The sequence below is a fragment of the Cuculus canorus genome, chromosome 2 (assembly GCF_017976375.1).
Source record: "Cuculus canorus isolate bCucCan1 chromosome 2, bCucCan1.pri, whole genome shotgun sequence".
Taxonomy (NCBI): Eukaryota; Metazoa; Chordata; class Aves; order Cuculiformes; family Cuculidae; genus Cuculus; species Cuculus canorus.
The window spans coordinates 24,514,967-24,539,979 of record NC_071402.1 but is presented as its reverse complement, the minus strand read 5'-3'; the positions used below and the strand labels follow the sequence as shown (position 1 = coordinate 24,539,979).

The 25,013-nt window shown below is 37.7% G+C and overlaps 1 protein-coding gene across 5 annotated transcripts in view; it reads left to right on the top strand.

The window, feature by feature from the left end:
* Positions 1 to 25,013, top strand: part of MATN2 (matrilin 2) — a 77,446-nt gene that overhangs the window by 11,258 nt on the left and 41,175 nt on the right. For all 5 annotated transcript variants that reach the window (XM_054057261.1, XM_054057263.1, XM_054057262.1 and 2 more), the window contains exons 3-5: positions 12,896 to 13,465; positions 17,935 to 18,057; positions 22,115 to 22,237. In XM_054057261.1, the coding sequence (XP_053913236.1) occupies positions 12,896 to 13,465; positions 17,935 to 18,057; positions 22,115 to 22,237 (816 nt within the window). The remainder of the gene's footprint in view (positions 1 to 12,895; positions 13,466 to 17,934; positions 18,058 to 22,114; positions 22,238 to 25,013) is intronic.

Below are 25,013 nucleotides of genomic sequence, written 5' to 3'. Positions count from 1 at the left end.
CCCCAAAACCCGAAACGCTGTCACCAAAGGCCATCTCTAATACCTATGATAAAAGGCATGAGCAATGAGCCGCTGGCTAAACCCTGGCTGAGTTGGGTTATAATAAAAAGGAGGTGGCTGTTTGCAAGCAGGAATATAAGAAATTTTGTTGAACATTTAGCAGCAGTTGAAAGAAGGCATTTACTTTCAGAATGTTATGTCTACTTTATGTAAGTGGTATGAAATAAATATTTGCTACCGCATTGCTGTCTTGGTAAAAAAAAACCCTTATTTTCACTGTATAGGAAAAATACATGTTGGTTCATGGAGCTTTTGTCAAAGCTGCCTTTTACCATGCCAGCAAGTTTTATCTCTCTATATGTCTATGCTGTGCATAATGATGGTTGAATTGAAATCAGTGGCCACTGAAATGAGGCTTGTCATTACATTACTTGATGTTGATCCCTTTATTTTGTTAGGTTAATTTTATTTATAATAAGTAGCTAATTTTACCTCTTTTGCCACAAATCCAAGGACAAGATCTAGCAGTTTTAGCTTGTGGCTGTTGCATTTTAAAACATAAGTTTCATGTCTCTCTTTTTGATCGTTGCCTGTATATCATCATGCAGTTTGCTGGTCAACTTTTTCATCTGCTAACAGTTTGTGAGTTGGAATAATTTTCTCTTGCTCATTTATTTACAGCAATTGTCAGTTAATGAAAACATAGCATGGATGAGGCTTTGGACACAGCCCATCACTAGGGATTCATGGTCCACAACATTAGTAGATAGATATTACAACATTAGATATCTCTCTCCAGCCACTGGGCTATGTTAAGTGGCCTGCCTCCCCATAAAGATGACCTAACCTAGATGAGCATGAGGAATGTGAAATGTCCTGCAGAAAGATGTAGTGGGGAGAAAGAAGAAGAAACAAAGCCGGAACATGGGAGAGTGGATGACAGAGAGAGGAACACGGAGTTCCATAAGTGAAACTCTTCTCCAAACAAAATGTAATCCTTTAAATATGTAAAATTCCATGCAGCACCTTTCACAATCTGTCCTTTATTAATTTAAACCCATTAGTTTGCACTTCCTATAGAACAATTTTAGACCAAATGACAACAGAGTTCCCTTTCTTACTCATCTTCCTCAAAACCGATAGATGCAGTCTTGAGACACTTGGGGTTCTGCCACTGAAGGCTGAAAACCACAGCTCTGGAGATCTAGTCCATCAAAAAAATATGGATGTGGAACAGCAAAGAGAAATACCCACATTCACACCTTACTCAACAAGACTCACAAACTTCCTAAAATCCTAAATTCTAAGATGTGATTAAAAAGCAGCCCCTGAATATGTTAGAGTCCCCAGCAAGTACTCTAAGTGAGCTTATTATAAACTACCTGTTTCTCTAGAAAATGAAAGCAATAGCAAGGCGTTATGTGGAGAAACTAAAAGGTGTCATATTTCTCAGCTTGCCTTTTTTCCCTATAATTTTTAAATGGCTTTTATAGCCTCTTTTTCTGATTTTAAATAATGGAAAATACATTAAAAGAATTAGCACTCAATATAAATCAAGATGTATAGATTAAATTATTTCTTCTTTCAAAAGCAAATTGATTTGTGGTCCTTGCGTTTGGAAAATTCTGGGTCCCTGTTCAGTTTGGGATGTGCAGGATGCAAACAGTTGTGGCATCTCTGGCTGAAAGAACCTTTTCAAGACATTGAATGATGCAAGAAACTTGGGACATTCACTGGTTCAGCCCATAAAACTACGTGGCAGTTTGGAGTCAGACTCTTGGGCCTTGCATTCTGTTACAATAAATTATGTCACCTGTTTCAAGTTCAGCAACACATATAAACAGTGGCATGGTTAAAACGTGCCTCTCTGTAAAGAACAGAATGTGTAAAATGCATGCCACCCTCCTGGAAAGCTGTAGTGGCCCTTAAATGACATGCGAAAGAACAAAATCACTCCAGAATTATGGCAATTTAACATGGATTAGAAGCTTTCCCATTCTATATACTATGTATATTATAAATAGTGGTGATGATGACAACCGCTGCTGTTGTGGAAAGACTTGGTTGGTAGGGAAAAGTGAGCGATATAGCTGCAAAGAACTAACAGATACCTGGAAAAGTAATAAAAGATTCAGGTTATTTTGGGTATATTTTTTTTTTGAGTGGATGTCTCTGTATTTTTAGGACTGAAATGAAAGATCATGCTATATAAATATTAGTATAATTAAATAATTTTATTCCTTTTTCCTTCCTTTTACTAGCTCTTGAAACAAAAGTGTGCTACTGTAATGACTTTTGCCTGGTAAAATGCTCTTAGTGTCATGTGCAGAAGTAAAAGTCCTTGCTGTAGGAAACTAACAACAAAATGAGCAAAATGGAACAGATGATAAATCCTGTGGGATTGTTCACGTAGGGATAAAAGTACTTTGAGCTTTAGGAACATTTAATTTTTCATCAGCTATGCACTAGTATTTCATAGATTTCTTAATTGTCTTGTTAGGGATAATAACGTATGTGTTTTAACAAAGATTTCAAAAGGAATGAGCTGTCTTTTCTGTGTTTTTCTTATCTTCAGTTTTACTGCTAAACCTCAGTGTGTGTTATTTGAACTTGGAAGATATTTACATAATTTGTTGTTGTTTACAATTATTATTGCTATCGCTAATAATTTCCATTAAAGAGCTGAAAACTTTGTGCAGGGATCAATTACATAGAAAGTTTTTAGGACTCTCTATGTAGCTCTTGAAAGATAAACTGCTTTGCAGGGTTTTCTGTCTTTAAAAAATGAATCAAATTTCAAAGTATTTAAGATGTTTCAGTTGTGCCAATTTAATTGAATTTATTAACATTTTCTTAAGTCTTTCTTGCAGCATTTTAGTTGTAGGACATGTATAGTTTCTTTAGAGATAGAAAATATACATATATTTCTCATAATTATAGAATTATTATTTAGATTACTGGAAACTATTGTTTAATGTAGATGTATTTATGTTCTAAAGGATTGTTTCCATAGTCCTGCAAGATCCTGTGAAATAACAGAAAGAAATAGGATGGTCCATTTGCCTTTCCTGTAGCAAAGGGTGGAAACTTCTCCTCTTACATGACATTTGAGCTAAATTTTACCTTCGCTTTCCCCTCATCAGTAATTTGATCCTGAATATTGGATCCTTGGCCGTATTCTGATTCCTTAAAGAAAATTAATCTTTTGTTTTAGAAACTTCGCTCTTAAAGAGCTTTTATCAGAGCTCTGAAGTGTTTCAACTTAGCGTTCTGACACAACCGTTGTTCCTGCTGAGCACAGCTGCTTTGTTATAATGCATTACACACCAATCACAAAAGGCATATTTTGCCAGCTTAGCATTGCTTTTTGGATCCTAAAGAAAAGCAGTAATGGAAATATACTTGGCTACATGGTTATAAAGATTAAATTATGTCTGTTACATAAGCTAATTCCCTTCAGATGTAACTGAAACAGACTTCTGCACCTAAACAGACTGATGAAGAGTTGTGTCAGTTGTCCAGGTTGGCGATTTCCACCTTGGGATTTCAAGGTCATAGTTATGGATCCACAGAACCTTTCAGCAGGTTTCATGTTCAGAAGCCTCATGTGCTCAGTCCTTGCATGATGTAACTTTTTGGTTTTTGATGTGGGGTTTTTTGGTGGTTTGGATTTTGGACTTACGTGCTACTGCGTCTCAAATATTTTATAGAAAAAAAAAGCAAAGCAAAATTTCAACATTGTGAAAAAAAATGCAAGCTTTTTTATTGTTTTGGGGTTTTTTGTGACTTCTGTTCTTGTAAACTGGGCATATATTTCATATCACATGGGCATATTTCTTAGGAGATCTCTGAAGTGAGTGTATGGTAATAACTGGATAAACTGTAGAATAATATTCTAAGCAATAAAATTCCTTCTTTCCTTAGGAATATAAAACATGCACCTACCTCGTTTTGAGAGCAACTATTTATGTAAGGAGAAAAGCTAATTTGGGGGGCATTCCTTTAGATACTACATGATACCAGAAGAAAGAAACTACCAGAGATTAACAAATACTGCACAGAATTGAAATGGAGATAGGAAAGGAGGCCAAGAAGGAAATGCACTTGGCCCTTGTTCAGTAGAAACTGCTGCTAAACACAAGTGTTTCTGGCTGTGTTCAAGTATTTTTTGAAAAAAAAAAAAATGGTAGTTGTGTATATATATATATGATTCCACTGATACTATGAAGGGGAATAACTTGAAGTACACAAAGTGCTCACTAAATTTATAAATCATTGTTTACAGTCAGTTTAAATTATTCCAAACTTTATTATATCCAACCCAGTTCTTAATATTGTGTGCATGTAACTTTAGGGCTCAAGAACATAACCAGGTTAGCCATTCTAGGTTAAATTCTAGCTGCAAATCAGAGGGGGAAATATGTGACAAAAGTGAGTCCAGTCCATGATGCTTCTGTGGAGTGCAGATAAGATTTCTATTTAGTTTTGGTTGAATTGGTTGTTCTTTTATACACTAAGAGCCGGCCAGGGATCTCTAAATCCTCTTAATGTGGATTGCTGAACCACCATGGGATTATAACTGCTGTAAGAAACTCATTCATGGCTTCAGCATATGTGTGTATGTATTGTTTCTACACATAAATGCAAACCTGCTAAGTTTTTTTGTCCTCGGACATGTTACATAGACTTATAATAACTGAAGTCTGCATTGCAATGGAAGCCAGAATTTTGTCATGATAACTACATCATGTGTTCGACATCCTGTGCTAGTATAGTATTTGGCAAGATCAAAACTATTCCAGGCAGTAAAGGCAGGAAGAGATTGCAAATGATATCTTTTGAATTATCATATTTAACATTAGTTAAAATAGAGGCAAAATCCTAACCTAACTGGTATAAGGATACAAGGTAATCAAATATGTATCAATTTAGATTCTCTCTAATTGAAAGGTAGAATTGCCATATAAATAGAGATTTGTTATATCTGGAAAGAGAGAGAGAGAGCAAAGCATTGTACAGTCTATGAAATCACATTTCTTCCTTCTGAGGTATATAGGTACATCTTACCTTGTCTCAAGTCAATATTAGCTATGGGTGCTTTGCTTCCAAGTAGTGATTATCTCAGTAGCTCAGTGGTCAACAGTGGCCTTTATGCCTGAAACTTCAGCTTTCATCTTAATCTCTCAACTGTTGCCCTCTCCCTTGCAAATGCTGTTGTCCATTTCCTACCTGGCTGGGGTCTAGAATAGTATCAGGAAGGTTGCACTTGCTTAGGCCACCTCACTGTTTCAGGTTTCTGGGGTTTGCTTGCAGTGGGAGACCCTCTCTCTGTGGCTTTGAGGTTTGGTAGCCTGGCGTGTGCTGAGGCTGTGCCTCCCCAGCCCCTAACAGGGGTCCTGGAGCCTGAAAAGGCGAGATCTGAATGGCGATTGTACCCCTGCCCAGCCAGTTGTTCCCTGCAGAAGCTGTTATCCCTGAAGCAGGCCCAGATAACAAGCCATAAGGGCTAGCTGGGACCGTGACAGACCCCAGGGATTTGTGTCCTATTCTGAGTATGCTCATGTGTAGCCAATTATCGTGGATATCAGAGAGTTTGGATTTGGGCCCGTGTTAGCAATTGTTAACCACACAACAACATTATGCCTGCCAACTGTTGTATTTAGCATTCATTATTAATTTTCAAGTCAAGTATTAAAATAGCATTCCCTTTTATGCTGCTTAAAGGGCAATTTAGGAATTGATGTTATATATATTGGGATATAATTCTATTTCTAGCAGGACAAGAAGTTTTCCTGTATTGCTTCAATATGTAAGTCCCTCTAATAAATCCTTTTCTTTTTCTCCTTTCTCCTTTCTCTCTTCTTTGTTTTGTTTTGCTCATCTTTTATCTTTCTTCCTTTTTTTTTCCTTTTTCTATTTTCCTTTTCCTTTCCAGTTTTTTAAATTGATTTAGAAGGTTTCCAGAGGGAGGAAAGAATATCTGCTGCTGCAGTAAACAACTGAGTCATGTAGTAAACTGCAAATACTCTTTGTGTTTCTGAAATTATTTATAACAACCCCCACAAATTACTGAGAAATGCTATTTCTGTTTGAAAAAGAGTTTGCCTTGACAATAATTCACGGAGTGTTGTTACAAATTCCATTTTTCTGTGTATAATCTCGAAGAGCTCAAAGCCTCCTCTGTGTATTTTGTCTTGAAGAAGGATCAGGCCAAAAGAAAGAACACTGAAGGTTCAAAAGCGTGGTGGTTTTGCTTTCATTGTGAGTACTTTAGCTTATTAATTAAAAAAATCACATATGTGCAAAGTTAACTTGAAAATCCTGAAAACAGCGTTTGCATTACCTAAGGAACAGCTCATTTTATACACGTATGTGGGTAATCAGATGCTGTTGTGAATTGAGGAACATGCTTTTTAAATTGCTTTGAAAGCGAGAAGAGACCGCCTACTTATGTAAGTACTGCCAAAGGGATAGGACTAATAGTTTGCCAGTGGGTACAATGTCCCATGTTTCTAGGGGCAAGGCGAAATGGTACACTGTGCTATCCCGTGGCACTGTTTCTGCAGCTATTCTGGAAAAGAGTCTAATACTTAGACTGTTACCAATGGATAGAAATATGTGGTTTCAGGTCAGCTGATCAATGAGTAATGTTGGGGTTGCTAACAGCTCTCCTCGTAAACAAAGACATGGGAGGTTTTAAAAAAAAGTATGGATAGAAGTTTTTAAAACATTAAGTTAATATCCTGAAAGGAGAACAGCACAAACTCATTAAGGTCACATTTTTTCACTGAATCTTTCTCATTACTCCTAACAGCTATTTGCTTTTTTCTCTCTGTTCCCACTGTAATAATTTGTGTCCTTCCAAGGTGGGAGTTTCAGATCTTCAAGGAGAAAGATATGAAGATCATCTTCTCCCATGCAACCACCTTTTTTTTTTTTTTGAGTTGGATGCGATTTGTTGTTTTACAGATGTGTTCAGGAGAAGGCAGAGTTATAGGCAGAATAAATGCCTCCAAGATGTCTGTGGGAATTGGATTCAAAGTAGCATTAACTGTGTGTACTAGGAGGCTTCTCCATTATGGCTCAGAAAATGAATTCCTCTCCTCTCAGGGGTGCAACTTGTGTTCAGCTGAGAGCACGTAACATTTGTTTCTGTTAGGAAGTGGTGGGTAAATGTTGATGCTGCTGGGACTGATGTGGGGATATCAAGATGCTTCATCCCTCAATCCAGGTGTTTCCCTGCCTGCAATGGAATGGAACCCATTCCTCGGTTCTCCTGACCATGAAAGAGGGTTTGACTCCCAGCAGAAACCAGTTTCCATCTCAGAAAACCTGAAATATGCAAAAAACCCTAAGAAACTTAAGCATATCTCTACACTGTACTTTGGCTTCATGCCAGAGACAGCACCAATCTCAGTAAAGAAATGGAGAGATACTGGGAGTCAGTTTTGAGACTCTGAAATTAGAGAGACTTTGTATTAATAATGACCTTGTTACTTTGGGAAGGATGACAAGGAAGGAATAGAAACAGTGAGATGAAGTGAGAACCCTCCTGCAGTGACCAGTAATGAAGCATATGCATGTAGAAGGAAATAGAAACCTGTGAGCAAGAGCCTCCTGCTGTAGAGTTCTCCCAGATATTCTGGACATTGAGAAAAGATTTTGTCAGAGGCAATGAAGAAATGTCTGGAAGCTATGTTGCATTTACAGAGTGTTCCCAGATGAAGAAATTTGTAAAGAGGAATGAGTGAGCTGCCAAACTAATAAGGAGTCTTGGATAGGGCCAGCGGCCTGCGAGTTTGAGGAAAGGCTCAGAGCAAGGATGGGATCAGGGAGTATGGGGACAAGTCTTGGACCCAAAGTCTGTACCAGGGCTGGTAAAAGGTGGAGTCACCTGCAGAAGCCAGTGCAGCACATATGAGTGCTACGACAGGGACACTGAGCTGTTTCTAACATTTACTTCAGGAAGTAGGTATGATTGTATCTGAAATGCACCATACCACCCTTTGCTCTTCTTTGAATTAAAATGAGAAGAAAGAAAAGAGGTGGAAATTAACTCTCACAAAATGTCGCACTAGAGCCAAGAAGTGCTGAAATTACTGCTATTCTTTATTTACTCCTGGCAGAAAGGACAAAATGTGTTTTCCAAACAGGAACAATGTTACATCAACTGCTATGTACTTCCTCTTTGCAAATGAAGCTACTGCAGTTTCCTAGAAGGTGTATGTAGGTAGTACACAAGTATGTCTTTCTTCTCATCACAGTGTTTTGCTCTTGATATGTTTATACACGTGTATGTCTTTCTTCTCATCAGAGTGTTTTGCTCTTGATATGTTTATGAATGAATTCAAATTTGAGTATTTACTTATATGATTATATGGCAAGAAGACTAAACCATCCTGATGAACTGAAATATTTTGGAAATATCTGGGAACCTGCCAGGCCCAATCTTTCCAGCTGTAAACTTAGCTAGGAAAAAACAGAATTCTGGACATTGAGAACAAATATTTGACACCCAGCAAGTTTTGAGGTAAATTTGTTGGGAGGTATACCAAGATTTATAAAGAAAGACATAAAGAAAAGAGAGGCAAGTAAGACTGAGGAATAATAAAATGGCAAATAAAGAAGATAAATTCAGAAAGAAGTTTTATAATGTGCCATCTGGGAGAAGAGTTTTCTCCTCTTTTATTTAATTCTATGTGAAGACTTTTTTTCTATTACTCATAGATAAAATCTTAAAATAAACCTGGTGTTATTGCTGGCAGTGTCACAGGACATGTAATTTGTGTATATACATTACTGTGAAATGAACTAAGAAACACAATATATTGAGTCTTAAAATTGCCATCAATTACCAGCTTAGGCAATAATTTCTCTATGATCTCATTTTTTCTAAAGTGATCTCCTCCTTCCTTTGTGCTTGAATTGTCTTACTCTATAAGAAAAATCTTTATGGAACTAATGTTTACTTGTTATAAATTACTTTTTCAATACCTTCCTTACCTTTGCTGTAGTACTTACCAAATGGAGCTAACCTCCTTTTGCTTTGCATACAGCAATAGCCATCCTTAACACTTATCCATTGCCATGCATTAGGATGAAGACCTCCATAACCAAATAAGTAATATCGAGATTAACAGTAAGTATTAAGGAGCCACAAAGATGTGGGACAATAATAGAAAATAAATAACTCATTTTTAAACAATCAGTCTTTTCAAGGAAGCTGACTTGCGAAAACTTTTGAAAAGTCACCAGCTAAAACTTGGGTCCTTTGAGTGTATTCAATTTGAATACCCTAAAATAGAAATGTCTGGAAAACTAAACAGTGCCAGGGGACCTTCCTGGGCATTGAGACTCAATCGTTATTGTTGCTGTTAAATTGCTGTAACTGTTTCTGACCTGCAGTGATTAGCAATCCCCAGACAACTCCTGCGCTTGGTTCTGAGGCTACAGTGGGACAGGAATTATTCCCAGAAGGCTGTTTGCATACACACACTCTGTTGTAGCAGAAAAGTGAGTTTAATACTGTGGGTAAAGGCCATAATTTAATCAAATTCTCAGCTTTAGAGGAAATTAAGATGCTCAATGTGAAATATTCTCCTAAGCTTTGTTCCATGTATCTCTCAGTAATTGGATCCCAGATGGGCTCTTCCAGGGTGACCTGAAATTTCCTTGCATTGTTACTTTTGCAAGGTGGCACTGCTGTAACTGTCATTCGCAGACAAATTGGGTATTGAGTGGAGAAGGAGAACCTGTTTACTATGGATTTGACCTCCCCTTCCCTTGCCTGTCCTTGTCTTTCCTGCCCTGTCTGTGCCCTGCCTTTAGATAATAGAACTCACACCAAGGTTTTTTTTAACTTTTGTGTTGGCAACACAAAACCTCTGCTGACTTAGAAACAGATTTACGGATGAGTAGCTCTTTTCAATAAATGTGTCACTTCTTATAAGAAGTGTGGAAGGGAATTACTTTTCGGTAGGAGAATGTTTGCCGAAGTTGTGAGAAAGTTCCCTGCTTTAAAATGAGAGCTGGTAAGAGGAAGAGGTTACAGTTTACAAGGCAAGTGCAAAAGCAGGCAGCTGCTAAAAAGGTATCGCTGAAAGTTTATCTGAGGGGATGAGTGTTCAGATCTTTTAGTCATTACTGATTGCCACTCCTCAAAAAACTGCCCAGCTGGAGTTCTACTTAGTAGAAGAGTTACATTTTATTTTTCATGGAGACCATCTCAGTTAAATCAACATTAGTAATAACAAGGTTATTAAAAATCCCCACCCAGTCAGAAGGAAAAGATTTTAAATACATTTTAATTTGGAAATGTTCGGTATTTCTATAGATAGAGTTTTGCTAGTGAAATTTTGAAATACACTACTGCATTCAGGCTGATAGATTTTTCTTAAGTAATGTAGCACGATGAGCTGTGTTTCTGGTATCGCTATCCACTAATGCTGTCCAGGTTTTTTCACCCCCATGATTCATACCTGACTTCAAAATACATAACTGAGTCTCTTCAGACTGGGGTCCAAATCTTTATATTCAGATTAAAAGGATTCAACATCACAGCTCTAGTTTTGACTTGGTTTAAGGGAAATAAAATAGCAGTCATTTTACCCTCCTTCCGCTCGTATAGATGCACATATCCCTAGTATATTTTCCTGTATTTGTGTTTCTTTCCCCTCACCCTGCTCCCACAAATCACATCGTAGTTATCTTTGTATGACAAGCACGTTGGTGTATTTCATGTTGTATTAGTAAAAGCATTTAATAATTAGCTATGCCAATAAGATAATAAGATAGAAAATAGTAAATATGACAGGATATCTGTGTCCCACTAGAAATGGAATTTTGTTCCTGCTCAATTTGGCTTGCATTCAACATCCTCTGATTTTGAAAGAATTAGCAACATGAGCGTATTCCTACGCTTATGAATAAAGCCATACTGTAGACTGCACATGAATAAATCCAGGCAGTCACTTCTATTGTCACCAAAGAGCATTTTTATTCTATGCCCACAAATGTTCTCGATAATCTATGAAAGAGGCCTCTGAGTTAACAAGTGAAAATAGGCAACTTTTTCACCACTTGCCTTGGCAGAAGTACATGATTAGCATTCATCAGCAATTACAAGTGAACTCATGTAAAGGCTTGTCTATAGACAGATGTTTTTCCAATTGAGTCTTTGGTTGGCCCACTTTTCCTTGTGCAGTATGAAATGACCTTTAATTATACAGTCAAATGCTACTTTTCCGCCGAGCCTTTGCTTCATTCAGCGCACAAGATGGATGAGAATGCACTGGGAATTGAATTTAATAGAATTGGGCAATAAGGGAGATTACCATTTAAGGGTATCTCAGCTTAGTAAAATGAAGATGCTTCTGCACTTTGACGAGCGTTCTTGCCACCTTTAATCTTTCAAGCCAGACAGACAAAATGAGCAGCAGCCCACCTCACAGTTTTACTCATAGCCATGAGAATTTAAGAACATGAGCAGACACACCGATTGAAGCCATAGGCCTATCTAACCCAGTGTCCTATCTCTGACAGTGGACACATAGGAGAAAGTTTGAGAACCAAACAATGCTACCTACAGGTATTGCCCCAACTGCCATGCTTTTGTAGCTCAGGGATTTTCTCATCTGTAGGGGCTTTTAATGTAGATATGAAACCTCAGTTGATTTCTCCTCAGCAGCATCCTATTAAACCCTTTTTAAAGTCCTTTAAATCTTTCACAATATGCTGCCTTCTGTGGCAAAGCTCATGTCTCACCTCCTACTCACCTTAAACCTGCCACGTGCTGGCTTTCTGTGAACAGTCCGTCCAATCCATTCTTGTCATGCAACTCATGCATATGTCTCGTATTCTTTCAAAAAAGACGAATGCTAAACAGAAACCAGAGGATGTATACTCAGAGTCCCGGAAAGCTAGCAGCATGCCCAGAAAGCTGCCAGCCTTCACTCCTGCTGTTATCCATGATAGCTTGGCCAGCCTGCTTGCCTGTGCAGTTGTCAGATATAGACATACCCTGTGGTATTTTTGCTCAGTGGCTCTTGGAAAGAAGAATGTTCGATGGCTGAAATGGAAGATTTAAGGAAAACAGTGACTGGTCTTTTGGCTAAGTTGGGTGGCACTGTAGTCGCTAGGACTTTTTTCTCTCACGCAGCCACAGAATTTCCATGTGATGCTGAGCTAGTCCAATAGATGCGATGTTTTCCAGATGGCCATTAATTGTGCATTTGAAATCATGATGTTTGATTTGCAGAAGTGCTGAGCACTCACAGCTGCAGTTGACGTCATTGAGAGCTGTACTTCGTACATGCGAAGTGGTGCTTAATGCCAAGTTCCCTGAAAAATCAGTCCCTTCACATCTCCTAACAATCGCTGCAATTAACAGATGCTTTTGACCTGAATTTCTTTGTGTTCTATCTCCCTGTTTGTAATAGAGAAATGATATCGCCCTGCCCCATCAGAGTGTTAAGATTTTTAAATTCTCAGGCACCACGACAGAAAGCATCCCAGGGCCCCCACTCAAATAGTGACTATGCAACTCAGAGGGGGTTCCATCCTGCATAGGTTATGAGGTCAAAATCTCAACAACAGAGACAAAACAGGGTACAGCATAAGGATCTTCCCATTCCTCTGCCATTAGCCATTTTGGGCACAGATCTCACACACACAAAAAAATACCGCTCATGTAACAGTCAGCATTTGTTATTTACTGGAGGCCAAATTTATATTGCTTAAGTAGCCTTAGTTCTGGCACCTCCTATTTTTCCTGTATTTTCGCAGCTCTTTTTAGAGTGTTTTGTTTATACAGTGTGTTTGAGATGTTAGGTCAACCTGAACCGATTTGCATTTTGAAATTTTTGTAAAGTATTTTTGTTTGCATTTTTTCCTTCAGAAAACACTTGCAACAACAAACGTCTGGACCTTGTCTTCATCATTGACAGCTCTCGCAGCGTACGTCCTTATGACTTTGAGAAAGTGAAGGAGTTCATTTTAACCATCTTGCAGTTTCTGGACATTAGTCCTGATGCGACGCGAGTAGGTCTGATTCAGTATGGCAGCACAGTCAAACACGAGTTCTCACTGCAGACATTTAGGAGGAAGCAGGATATTGAACGAGCAGTGAAGAGGATGATGCACTTGGCAACCGGCACCATGACTGGACTGGCTATTCAGTATGCAGTGAACATTGCATTTTCAGAGTCAGAAGGAGCTCGACCTCTGAAGCAAAACGTTCCACGAATCATCATGATAGTGACAGATGGGAGACCTCAGGATCCAGTAGCAGAGATTGCTGCTAAAGCTCGTAACTCGGGTATCCTGATTTTTGCCATTGGAGTGGGAAGAGTAGATATGAACACACTGAAGTCCATTGGGAGTGAACCTCATGAAGAGCATGTGTTTCTGGTTGCTAATTTCAGTCAGATTGAAACACTGACCTCTGCCTTCCAGACTAAACTTTGTGGTAAGATTTTTTTATCTATAGATTTGAATGCATAAATGAAAATAAAGCACAGAAAAAACATTAGACATTAACATTAGATGGGGTTTTGGTTTTTTTTTTTTGCATGGAATCCTATCTATTAGAACATATATGTTGAAAAAAGGGAGACTAGCCAAACAACATTCAGAACAGCAGTCATCCATATGGGGAAAAAACTAATTCTACTGCTAAGTGCCATAAAATGTGATTTAATTCCTAGCGGTCATAAGCAGACAAACACACATATAATGATTTTCTATTCATTGCATAATAGCAATAAATTGACAACCTCCTGCTATTTGAATATTAGACAAATTATTTCATCTATTGATTTTAAATGTGATCTCCCTTAGTAGTGAAACTTCAAATTGATGAACAGTCTTTTGGTTATTTAAAAAATTCTATCAAGTTTGTGGATTCCTCTTCCAGAGCTTATGTGTTAATTCTGTGCAACCAATTATATCTGCAGATGCCTTGTGACTGGAAGTGAGACACAAAGACATGGCAGTGCTTCTATTCCATCCATTTTAAATACAGAAAGTTAGGAAAAGCTGTTACGGTGATATTGTTCATTTGTACAGGAAAGTAAATAATATTTTAATAGTTATTAATTTACCAAAGAGAAATCACTTCCATCTGTAATTCTCTTATAAGAAATTACCTTTTACAAATATCATGGCATACAAAAGTAATTTTATTCCAATCTGTGCACTTAATATAATTTTCTTTTTTAGTTTTTGCTGAGATAAATATAAAAGATTTTCATAAAGATTTGGCATTAAGCCGAGACGTTTTCATCGGAATCCAGAAAAAAAAACATGGTGAGATGGAATGCTCACTAATGTCTAAAGATGCTTTTCCCAGAAAAGAACCAAGACTCATTGTCAGGATAGTCTGGAGAATTGCCCTTACTTGGACTTTTCCAAAATTGTTTCAAAGTCCAACAGGGCTCCAGCTGAACCGCATCAGCACAAAATACCATCAGAGACATTCATCAGATAATAGATTTTTTTCCTCTTTCTTCCTTGCTGTATTATTATCTGGCATAGTAAGATAAATTTAAAAACCAAGAAAGAGTAAACTAAACATAGATTGAGAGATTAAATGCAATGAACAGCAAATGCTTCAAAACTTGATCTTACTGGATTTTTTAATTGCATTTTAGAAACAAATCCAGTACAAATACCACTTTTTTTTTCTGACTAGACAGTGTCCAATAAATGTATTAGAGTTTCATAACTTACTCTTAATCCAAATACATTTGATACTCAATGAAACCACCCCTCCTGCAGCTGGAGGAGTATTGAGGTGACATTGAGGTGATTACTGCTGCCTCCTTTTCTCAGGGAATGATTCCACAACATTTGCTGTGTCAGGAATTGAAGGTGAGATCCAAAAATGCACAAGCCCTGGGCCCAGATGCAACAGAGAATTTAAGCTGTTAGATTCTTAGGGATTCATCTTAAGGGACTGAATCACAGATAGGATCCTTAATATTTTATTGAGTCTGGGCTGTGAAGCAGTTTACCTTGTTGAATTTCAAGAGAGAAATCTAAGCATCCATAGCCTCTGCTTCCTAGAGCATTTACATTCGTCCTGGGAAATGTGGTTAGTTTTTTAAGTCCTCCCCAGTGTGGTTCTGCAGGCAATACCATTGTAGCCAAGTCGAACATCTGAACATCTTGTTTCCTTGCTAGAGGAATTCAGGGCACCTGTCTGGTCAAGTGCCCTGGCAGGCAGTCTGCTGGGCTTCATGCTCTGAGAAAAGACCTCTGCACCTGAGCTGTCCTTGTGTCTGGATTGCCCTTATGTCAGTGGGAATGTGCCTTTGTGGTTCTTGTGAAGATAAGAGAAAAACCTGGCCAAGTGATAAAGCTGTCTGGGGAAAATAAAAAGTAAACTGAATTAACCACTCTGCCATGGATGGCAGAAATTACTCATTGCCTAGCAGCTTTATTTTCGCTATAGCTGCTGCCTCTGGCTACTACAGATTTGGGGGTGTAAGAAACAGCAGTTGAAGCAGGGGATCCCAGGGACCTCTTTTTACTACCAGTCAGCAAGGTAAAAGAGAAGCAAACAATTTCCTGGGCAATCAGAGGCACAAGGAGTGAGACAAGAGTTAAAAACTCAGAAAAAGAGAAACAGAAATAGGAACAGAATCCAGGAAAGGAGGTGGAGATTGAATGGAATGAGAAGGACAAAAGTTGGGATGGAGCAGTCAGAAGTAGATAAAGACTTAATTATTCTCCCGTAAAGTAGATAGTGATGTCCCCATTTTACATTGGAGGAACAGAGGCACAGAAAGAGGGTTAAGACTATAAAGATCACCCACTAATTTTAAATATTTGATTCAGTGCAGTCCCTGATCTGATTTTCATGGGCATTCAGCATTTTTAGGCTAATATAACACACCAGTGATAGCTCTACTGCCTTCACTTGCTGCTGAGAGACCCCTGTGTTCTTGCAAATCCAGGTTCAGGTGTCTGTAGCTGAACACATACAGTGTGAAGGTTGATGCTTGCTTGAAAATACTGATATTACTGACTTGCCCCAAATCAAATAAGGACCTCATGACATAGACAGAAATAATTCACAAGGCTCACATTTAAATTCCTTAACTATGAAAACACCCTTTCTATTACTTCAGTCCCTGGCTCTGTCCACCAAACACCTCCTGCAATAAATGACATCGGAGAAATCATACAGACAGCAGCCTCCTTCACCACAGAAATCCAACTGATGACTGGAGTACCACTGATTCTTTGAAATGGGTGGGACAGGTTGGGACAGAGATATTTTCAAAAAAATTATATATGCAAGTATATAGGAAGATTGGTAACAGATGGCAACAACATATCTGTAGAAGGGACTTAGTTATTGTGACACTTATCATTGAATGCTGCTTTTTTCTTTTTTCATTTTTTAGTGCTCTGTTTTGCAACCTTATAATATTTTGAAATGGGAGGACTGGTTTTGAAGTAATGTTCTATAGATTCACATTCTATAGTATTAGTATATGTTAAGATTTTCTGATCTTTGAACTCCTGAAAGGAATGTTTTTCGTTTTTCATGTTTAAAAGTGCTTCTTTGGTCATAACAAACTCCACCTGATGTTGAAAGCTAGAGAAATATAGCCAGGAGGAAAATTCTGTTTAAAAAGTGTCAGATGTCATAAATTTCATTTTCAGAATGGCAGAAAGATGAAAAGACAAGAAGTCTAAGCGGTTTTGTAGTCACATAAATAAAAGTACTTGAGAAGTTTTATTATGGCTAAAAATTATGAGATCTGAAAAGCTGATTAAGAGATTTGGGAATTGTGGTGGTTTGTACATTGGTAATGAATGCATAACTCTGGTAAGCATTCCAGACACCAGATACATAGTATGTATCTCAAGCCCACATTTTTTTTTTCCCACAAGTACCACACATACCACATGTTATTTTTCAGGCTTCTGTTGTGGCTGCTAGAAGAAGATTACTGTTAATATCTATTCCATTTTTTATTTTTCCAGTCCTGAGCTTTATCAGCCTAGCACAATAAGGAGCACATCAGTCCCTAATTGTTGTTGAGCAAAACATTGTTTTCTGCGCAGTGTTCTCTAAGAAGTAGTTCACCTATATATTATAGAAATTACATACAAGCAATGCTCCAGTGCTAACAAAACATCAAGGAGATTTCTTAATTCCCAAATAGTGGTCTAGAGGAAAAAATAATTCAGCAATGAATTTGACAGAATGGGCACATTGTTCGTTTTCTTCCTTACTGGCTCGGTCTGTTGCATTTTACTGCTTTAAGCTATTAGAGTTATAAAATACAAACAGATTAAAAATAGACTCAGAAGGACTTATACTCTGGTATGTAGTTCAGCTCAGCATCTACTTACTGACTCATGGAGATGCATGACCTCAGGATCATCATGTATTGCTTGTAGGTTCCTCAACATTAATAACTAGTAGGCAAATGAGATTCTTCATCAAGTCATTCTTTACTACTGCGCTGTGTGGTGATCTTTTTCATTCAAGAAACTGAATGTCCTCTAGAACAGTTTGTACTTACATTCCACTTATTTTCTCAATTTGAACGTGGCAGCTTTGTTTCATTGTCTTCTTGCAGCCACCAAATAATCAGTGTTTCCAGATACTCTATTGTATATTTCTGTTTTGTTTGTATCCCCATTCCAAATGTAAATTCGCATCCAAAAGCATGCCACTAATATCAACCAGACAGAAAAGACCTTAATTCCTCCCTTTTTTATGATTAAATACATAGTACTGTTCGTAAGGGATTTTTTAGTGTTACAGGCTCAAGTTTCCATTTTTGTCTTTACTATCAATAATTACTTTGAAATTTCTGAATTACATCAGTAAAATTTTCTACACCTTTTTTTTTTTTATGTTGTGACCACAAGTAAGACCAGCAGTTAATAACGTCTTAACTTTTTTTCTTTCAGTGCCCCATTTGTGCAGTACAGTTAAGCATCGCTGTGATCACTTCTGCATAAACACCCCTGGCTCCTACGAATGCAGATGTAAACAAGGATACATTCTGAATGCTGACCAGAAGACATGCAGCAGTATGTTGTCTTTCTTAACTTTTCTCTTTCATGCTCCCCAAAAGTGCGTAACTTCACATACTCTTTTTCTTGGCTCTTAAAGAAGGACTGAGAACCGTATATAATTAATTGTGATCATTCAAAAGAATCTGAAAAGATAAAGTTGTAATTCTTTTACTTGTGTTGTCTAAATGAAGTTCCTACAAACCTTTCTGGAATACATCAAGCTAATTTTTATACACAGCTCTGCAGATGCACATTGCAACTACAAAAAACTGCACTTGAATTTTATTGCTGTAATTAGTTCAACAATGAAGCAACAGTCAAAGAAAGAACTGTATTGTCATCTCACATGAAGTGAATCCAAGTACTTTAGTAACTTGTCTAGATAGCAACCAGTACTAAGTAGTACAGAAAGGAGCAATAAACCCCATACTAAAGAACTATGAAATAATTTGCCCTTCTGAAAAGTTCTTCCTAACTGCTGCTTGAAGTTTAAAGGTTTGCAATTGTTCATAGAGTTTTTTTCAAAAGTCATAATTATGCTCTCATTTCCTTCTTTAAAAAGGTTGACTTTTTTCAGCTTAAAATAATTAGCTCATAATTTATAATAACAAACTGTATTTTACTTTAATTATGATCTTTTTGAACAGTATTTCTTTTGTCCATTTTAACTTACTTAACAGTAATTAACACCAGACTACAATAGATGGGTGTGCCGAATTTGTTTCTGTATCCACCATTACTTTAAAGAAATTATGTAATACTATTTTTAATTATTTGTGGAAAATGTACTTGCTAAAAATGCAGCTTCTTATCCCACGGCAGTGCATGGATTCAAGTGAAATTTGCCAAACTGACTTTAGCCAGGAGAAAAACGTTGGAAAACGTCTTTTCAAAAAGCTGGAGGAGACAGTCATGGTGAGAGCATAGGATGTACTCCTCACTATCAGTGATTTAGAACTCGCGTGAAGGATGCAGGCTCAAATCCTATTCTTGTGTTTGAACTCACATGTTCCATATCTCCAGAGAGTGCTGTAAAACATTCCACATCTCCAGAGAGTGCTTGGGGTTAGAGTTCTTAGTCTCTCTTGCTTAGTGTGGTATTTTAGATCAGATATACCTAACGACTGCTGAAACAGCAAGAGTATGTCAGTATCTGAGGCGACTCTGCAGCTTGGGAATTAAGAGTCCTTACATGTGCAGTTGAACACATGGTTTCAGTTAGAATCTCAGTAAATAGAATAGGAAGAAAATAATGTGAGCACTGGAGTGATCTGGGCATTCTCGTTGCTTCAGACCCTTTGGGCTACAGCAGGAAACTGCTTTTGAGCTGTTCACCTCCTTTGCTGGTGAGCTATGGGGCGAGTTACTTTTAGGAATCTGTTTTCTAGTCTTTCTCACCAGCATCCTTCACTAAATGTAAACATCTGTCATATGCATGGGTGTGAATTATAGGGAAATGTTTTGTGTTAAATGGAACAAATTTAACACTTCATTCATGTTTTTGTTTAGTCAAGAAGATGCAAAAAAATTCAATGCAATCTGGAACATTTCCTAATTATTATGTGGTTTAGCAGCTGAGTCAAGACAAGAATAGTGACAAGAACAATTTTTCACATAGCCTGTTTTCTCTGTTTCTGCATATTTGCTATAGGTCTTCAGAAAGAGGGTACTTAGAATCCCAAATTATGGCTCCAACTATGTAGTCACATTTCAATAATATTCTCTAACCTGTTATTCTCATTGTGTTCCTCTTGAAATTATTTTTATTTAAAACTTTTGTATCCTTGAAAGCTTTCTTTTAAACCCTCCTCATGTTTAAGAAAAATCTCTTTGCTTTCAATTTGAAATTAAAATTTTATCTTTTTTCTCTTTTCTCTCACACATTTCCCTCGTCCTTGCCCCTAACACCAGTTTTGAAAATTGAAATTTTTTTGTGTCAATGAAAAAAATTTTCATTACAAGTTTGAAAAATTGTTTCGTTATTATATTCATTAATGGTTGGACTCGATGATCCTGGAGGTCTTTTCCAACCTAGTGATTCTGTGATTTTGTGATTCTGTGATTATTGTGTCTTCTTTTTTATCATGCTACATTTCCATATTTTTTATCAGTTAGAGGTTCAGCTCTTGGGCATTGCACTGCTTCAAATTACAGATAAAATTACAGATTGTGTGTAGTTTTCCTATTGGTGACCCATGCACAGTATCCCTCAGTGTGTTCCTTATCTACCACTTTTCAAAGCCCACTGCTGCATTGCTTTGCTTTTTTTTTAGCTATGACTCAGTCTTTTATTAGTTTTTCCCACTTGCCTGTCACACGTGATTTGCTTGACTGTGTACTTGCTTTGATCATCAATCAGATGATACTAGATTGTAGTCAGCTAAATATGAAAGGGAGATGAGTCTTTCAATGTGTTTGAAGCTTACTTGTAATGTATTTTTTTTGTGCATCACCAAACTCTAATTTAGTTTCAGCAATTAGCATACGAAATCTAATATTGAGTGCTATCAAACTGGCTTTAAATGTGCTAGGATGGTGCAGATCACTGGTGAAGGAGAGAGAAGTTACAGTAGCAGTCTAGACAAGGTCAGACCACTATGTTTAAAAACTCCTCAGAGAAGTAACAGAATTCATGAGGAAATGGGACCAAGCCTGGACAAACTGGGCAGCTTGTTTCTTGGGGTATGGGGAAGCGTGACGATAGGAAAACCCACAGTCTATGACCATGTTAGTTACCTTCATTGGCTGCTGATTGTCCACAAGTGCACAGAGACAAAATGTTCCTCACTTGACCTCTAAGTAAAATAAATCTATATTGTGTTTATGTTTAGTGTGATATGTGGGCAGCATAAATCAAATGTATTTGTCTAAGGTTTGGTTAAAGAATTATTTCCTTACATTGAAGGTAGACAACCTGCCTTAGCTGAGATTTGTTGCTTTCCCAGGGCAGGGAAGCAACTCTGCTATCTTACAGAACAAAACAAGGAAAAAAAATCTATCGTTTAACTTGAAATATTCTTACATTTATTTCATTAAGATGGTTTTGCATCCATGCAAAGGATGCTCTTTTCATGTACTCTGGTCTAACTCATCTAGAGAGGATTGGTTGTGTCAGATAATGTCTGTTCTTTACTCTTGACAATGTATTTGGTTAACTTCATCTCTTCCATTCTTCTCTAGAGATGTTCAAATCTTGCATTAATGCACAAAATAGTACAAAAGTGGAAATGTAGCTGAAACAAGCTGGAAAATTACTTATTTGTGGGTGTTTATACTGGAGCAAGAGAGTTAAACTACTGTTTATGCTGTTCATCATGCCACTTGATATGAAGCAGACAGCTATAAAAGAAAATTTGTATTCGTTTGGCTAATTTCCTTAAACATGTTCCAAAAGCACTTTTTTGTGGCTGTAAACAATTATTACATGTTGAGCAGTATTTGGGCCTGATCCTGAGCAACACAAAGTGCTCTGCTTTCCAGAGATTTCATGAGGTAAGCTTGGGGTTCTCACAAAGCTTCAGTCTGCTGAAAAGAAAGCCTGATGTGCTTCATTTGGCCAGGTGCTCAACTGACCTCACTTGTGATAGTAATTTTTCTAATGAGTTGTTTTGCTTGGGAGGGGTTGTGGTGTTTTGCACAGAAGTGAAAAATTATAAAACTCAGAAATTTTATATCCCCACGTCTTTTGGTGTTGTGTTTTCTTTCCCTTTCCAGCCTCATCATAATTTTTATGGGAGGGTTATGCACAAAAGAAATACAAATGTACGTAAATAAACATGCTTTTTTTTCTAAAAAAATTGAAAAATGCCCTTCAAATTTTTTAGAGAAACATAGAGTCAAACAACTCTACCGGGTGCCATTGCCCATCAGCAGTTGTTGCCTTCAGCTGAAGGAATGAGCTCCTCAGCTTTGAGTGATTGTTCCTGCTGGTATAAGACTTTCACTGTTTCGCTGAACACACAACTCTCTAAAGAGCTGTTCACAGCTCCCTGAAATTTATTTTTGATCTGTAGTTTACCTGTGCATTGTAGAAGGTCAAAGAATTTCATATTTATGCAATTATGTTTTGTAGCTCAGGACCTTTGTGCTGTGGAGAAACATGCCTGTGAGCAGATTTGTGTGAACACACCTGGGTCTTACGTCTGTCAGTGTTATGAAGGATATGAGCTTGATGCAAATGGAAAGAATTGTGTCCGTGAGTATCAGTTTAACAATTCACGTTTATCTCTTAACACAAACCTAAGGGACATTCAATGTAAATTAATATCCAGTTTAGCCATAGACAATAATGGGAAGTTCTCTTTTCCTGTATTAGTAGACAAGGAAGAACACATATCAGTATGTTCATAGGTCTTCACTGGTAATGAATGTTGCCTTGGGAAACTCGTTCCAGCTAATTTCACATAGAAAGTAATATTGCTGTTTTGAAATAACACACCAGATGTTTTATTCTAGATCCATGTAGGTGGCCAGCAATGTACTGTCATGATATATGTGGCCATTATAAAACAAAGCCAGACAAACTTAGTAGCTCCTCTTCGGACAGAAGTAATACAGAAGGAAAAATTTGAAAGTGGGCAATTTCTTGCCATTTCTCACTTGGTTTTATGGTCTTGCCAGAAGGTATTTCAACCATTCTTTGGGAAGATGACTTTAAGGAAAATTTAACCCTCTCTAAGAACCACTAAATGCCTTTAATTTTTGCTATGAGCGGTAAAGAAGCAAACATCAGCTCTAAGGGTTACAACTTCAAAGCGTGAGTGTGGAAATATAGTAATTTTTTAATGCAAAACATACTTCCCTTTCTATTACCATTTAAATATCTCACTCTTCTTCCCTGTTTACACAGTAAATACTTTTAGGATAATCTTCTTCACAAGCCTATTAGCCTTCTTATAAACTTTTCATCCTATGCTACATTTTGGGAAAATATTGTCTTCTGGTGTCTACCACAAAAAAACCCTAGTGAGTCCTTAAGGAAAAAATCACCTTATTCTTATAGGTATTTTCTTCAGGCAAGCACTTAAATACATGGTTAATTTCAAACACATGCTGGAACCTGTGGAAGTGAATCCAAGTGAATCCATGGCCTCTTGGTGAATCTGCAACAGGCCACCACTATGCTTTTCTTCAGCGGCTTATTCTGTCTTGTTATTTTAAACAACTATAACATAATATAGTTTGTCTCTCATTATGTTCATAGAGCTGTTACTTTGCAGGATCATAGAATCATAGAATGGTTTGTGTTGGAAGGGACCTTAAAGATCATCTAGTTCCAACCCCTCTACCATGGGCAGGGACACCTTCCATGAGACCAGGTTGCTCAAAATCTCATCCAACCTGGCCTTGAATGCTTCTAGGGATGGGACATCTATTAATTCTCTGCACAACCTGTTCCAGTGCCTCACTACCCTCAAGGTGAAGAATTTCTTCCTTATATCTAATTAAATCTACCCTTTTCCGTTTAAAGCCATGCCCCCTTTTCCTATCACTACATGGCCTTGTAAAAAGTCACTCTGTAGCTTTCTTGTGGGCCCTCTTTAGGTACTGGAAGGCAGCTACAAGGTCTGTCAGGAGTCTTCTGTTCTCCCGGCTATAAAACCTCAACCCTCTCAGTTTGTCTTCATAGGAGAGAGGTGCTCCAACCCTCTTACCATCTTTGTGGCCCTCCTCTGGACTCACTCCAATGGTCCCGTGTCCTTCTTATGTGGAGGGCCTCAGAGCTGAACACAATACTCCAGATGAGGTCTCACAAGAGCGGAGTAGAGGGGCAGAATCACCTCCCTTGACCTACTGTTACACTTCTCTTGATGCAGCCCAGGATACGGTTGACCTTCTGGGCTGCATGCACTCTGCTGGCTCATGTCAAGCTTCTCATCAACCAGCACCCCCAAGGCCTTCTCTGCAGGGCTACTCTCAATCCCTTCTCTGCCCAGCCTGTATTTCTGCTTGAGATTGCCATGACCCAGGTGCAAGACCTTGCACTTGACCTTGTTGAACTTTCTGATAATCCTATTTTGAGAAAACAAATGACATGGAATTGAACTTTCTGCATGTAGTTTCACATGGAACACACAAATGAGGGACTGGATTTCTTTAGACCTAGTATAAAATGTAGTTTTGAAGAACATTCACTCTGTACTTATTCTTCAGAAATGTTTCCCTTACTTGTAGCTTCGTGATCTCAGTATGAGTGTTTAAATTTATCAACATGATTTATCCTCAGCATAATACCACTAATACCATTTTAAGAACCTGCTTTCTGAAGTTTAATTGTTTTGAAAGTGCAGCTAATAATGGCAATTTAGGCAAGAAGGGCTGTTAGGTGTTCTGGTTCAAATTTCTACAGCTAATACTCCACAGAAATTCATCCAATAACTTCACTATGACAGGGTAGAACATGTTCTATAACTGTCTCTTTGTCTCTCCCCTCCCACTCTTTGTTCCCGAGATATAGGTTAGTCTCATTTCTTTGTGCATTGGACCACTGAGTATGATGACAATTTTGCAAAAAGCAGTGACTTCATTAAGGTTGCTCTCTTCTCTTCATCCAGAGAATGAAGAGAGAATTTCAGCAGGATATGGATATTGTGGTTCTCTTAAAGAGCCCAAAGTTTCTCTCTAAGACTCCTAAAATTGTAACTCCAGCAAAAGTAAATGAGAAAGTGCAGAAAACTCCTTTCACAGGCAGTTCTCTTCCTCCTTTCTGATGGGCTATCTTCTCTGGTTAAGGATCAGAGGCAATACTAACTGCTTTATTGACACCTATGTTGGCCAGTTACTTAAATGGCAATAATGAAATAAAATATCACATCCAGCAGCTCACAACATATCCATTCAAAGAGCCAAACACTCAAGAGTGTTTGCAACACACAGTTTATGAAGAAATTTGTAGAATAAACTGTATTTGAAACTGTCTGCTCAGTGTTAACCGTGGCTGGCAGAGCACTATCTCTTTGCCTTTTTGAACA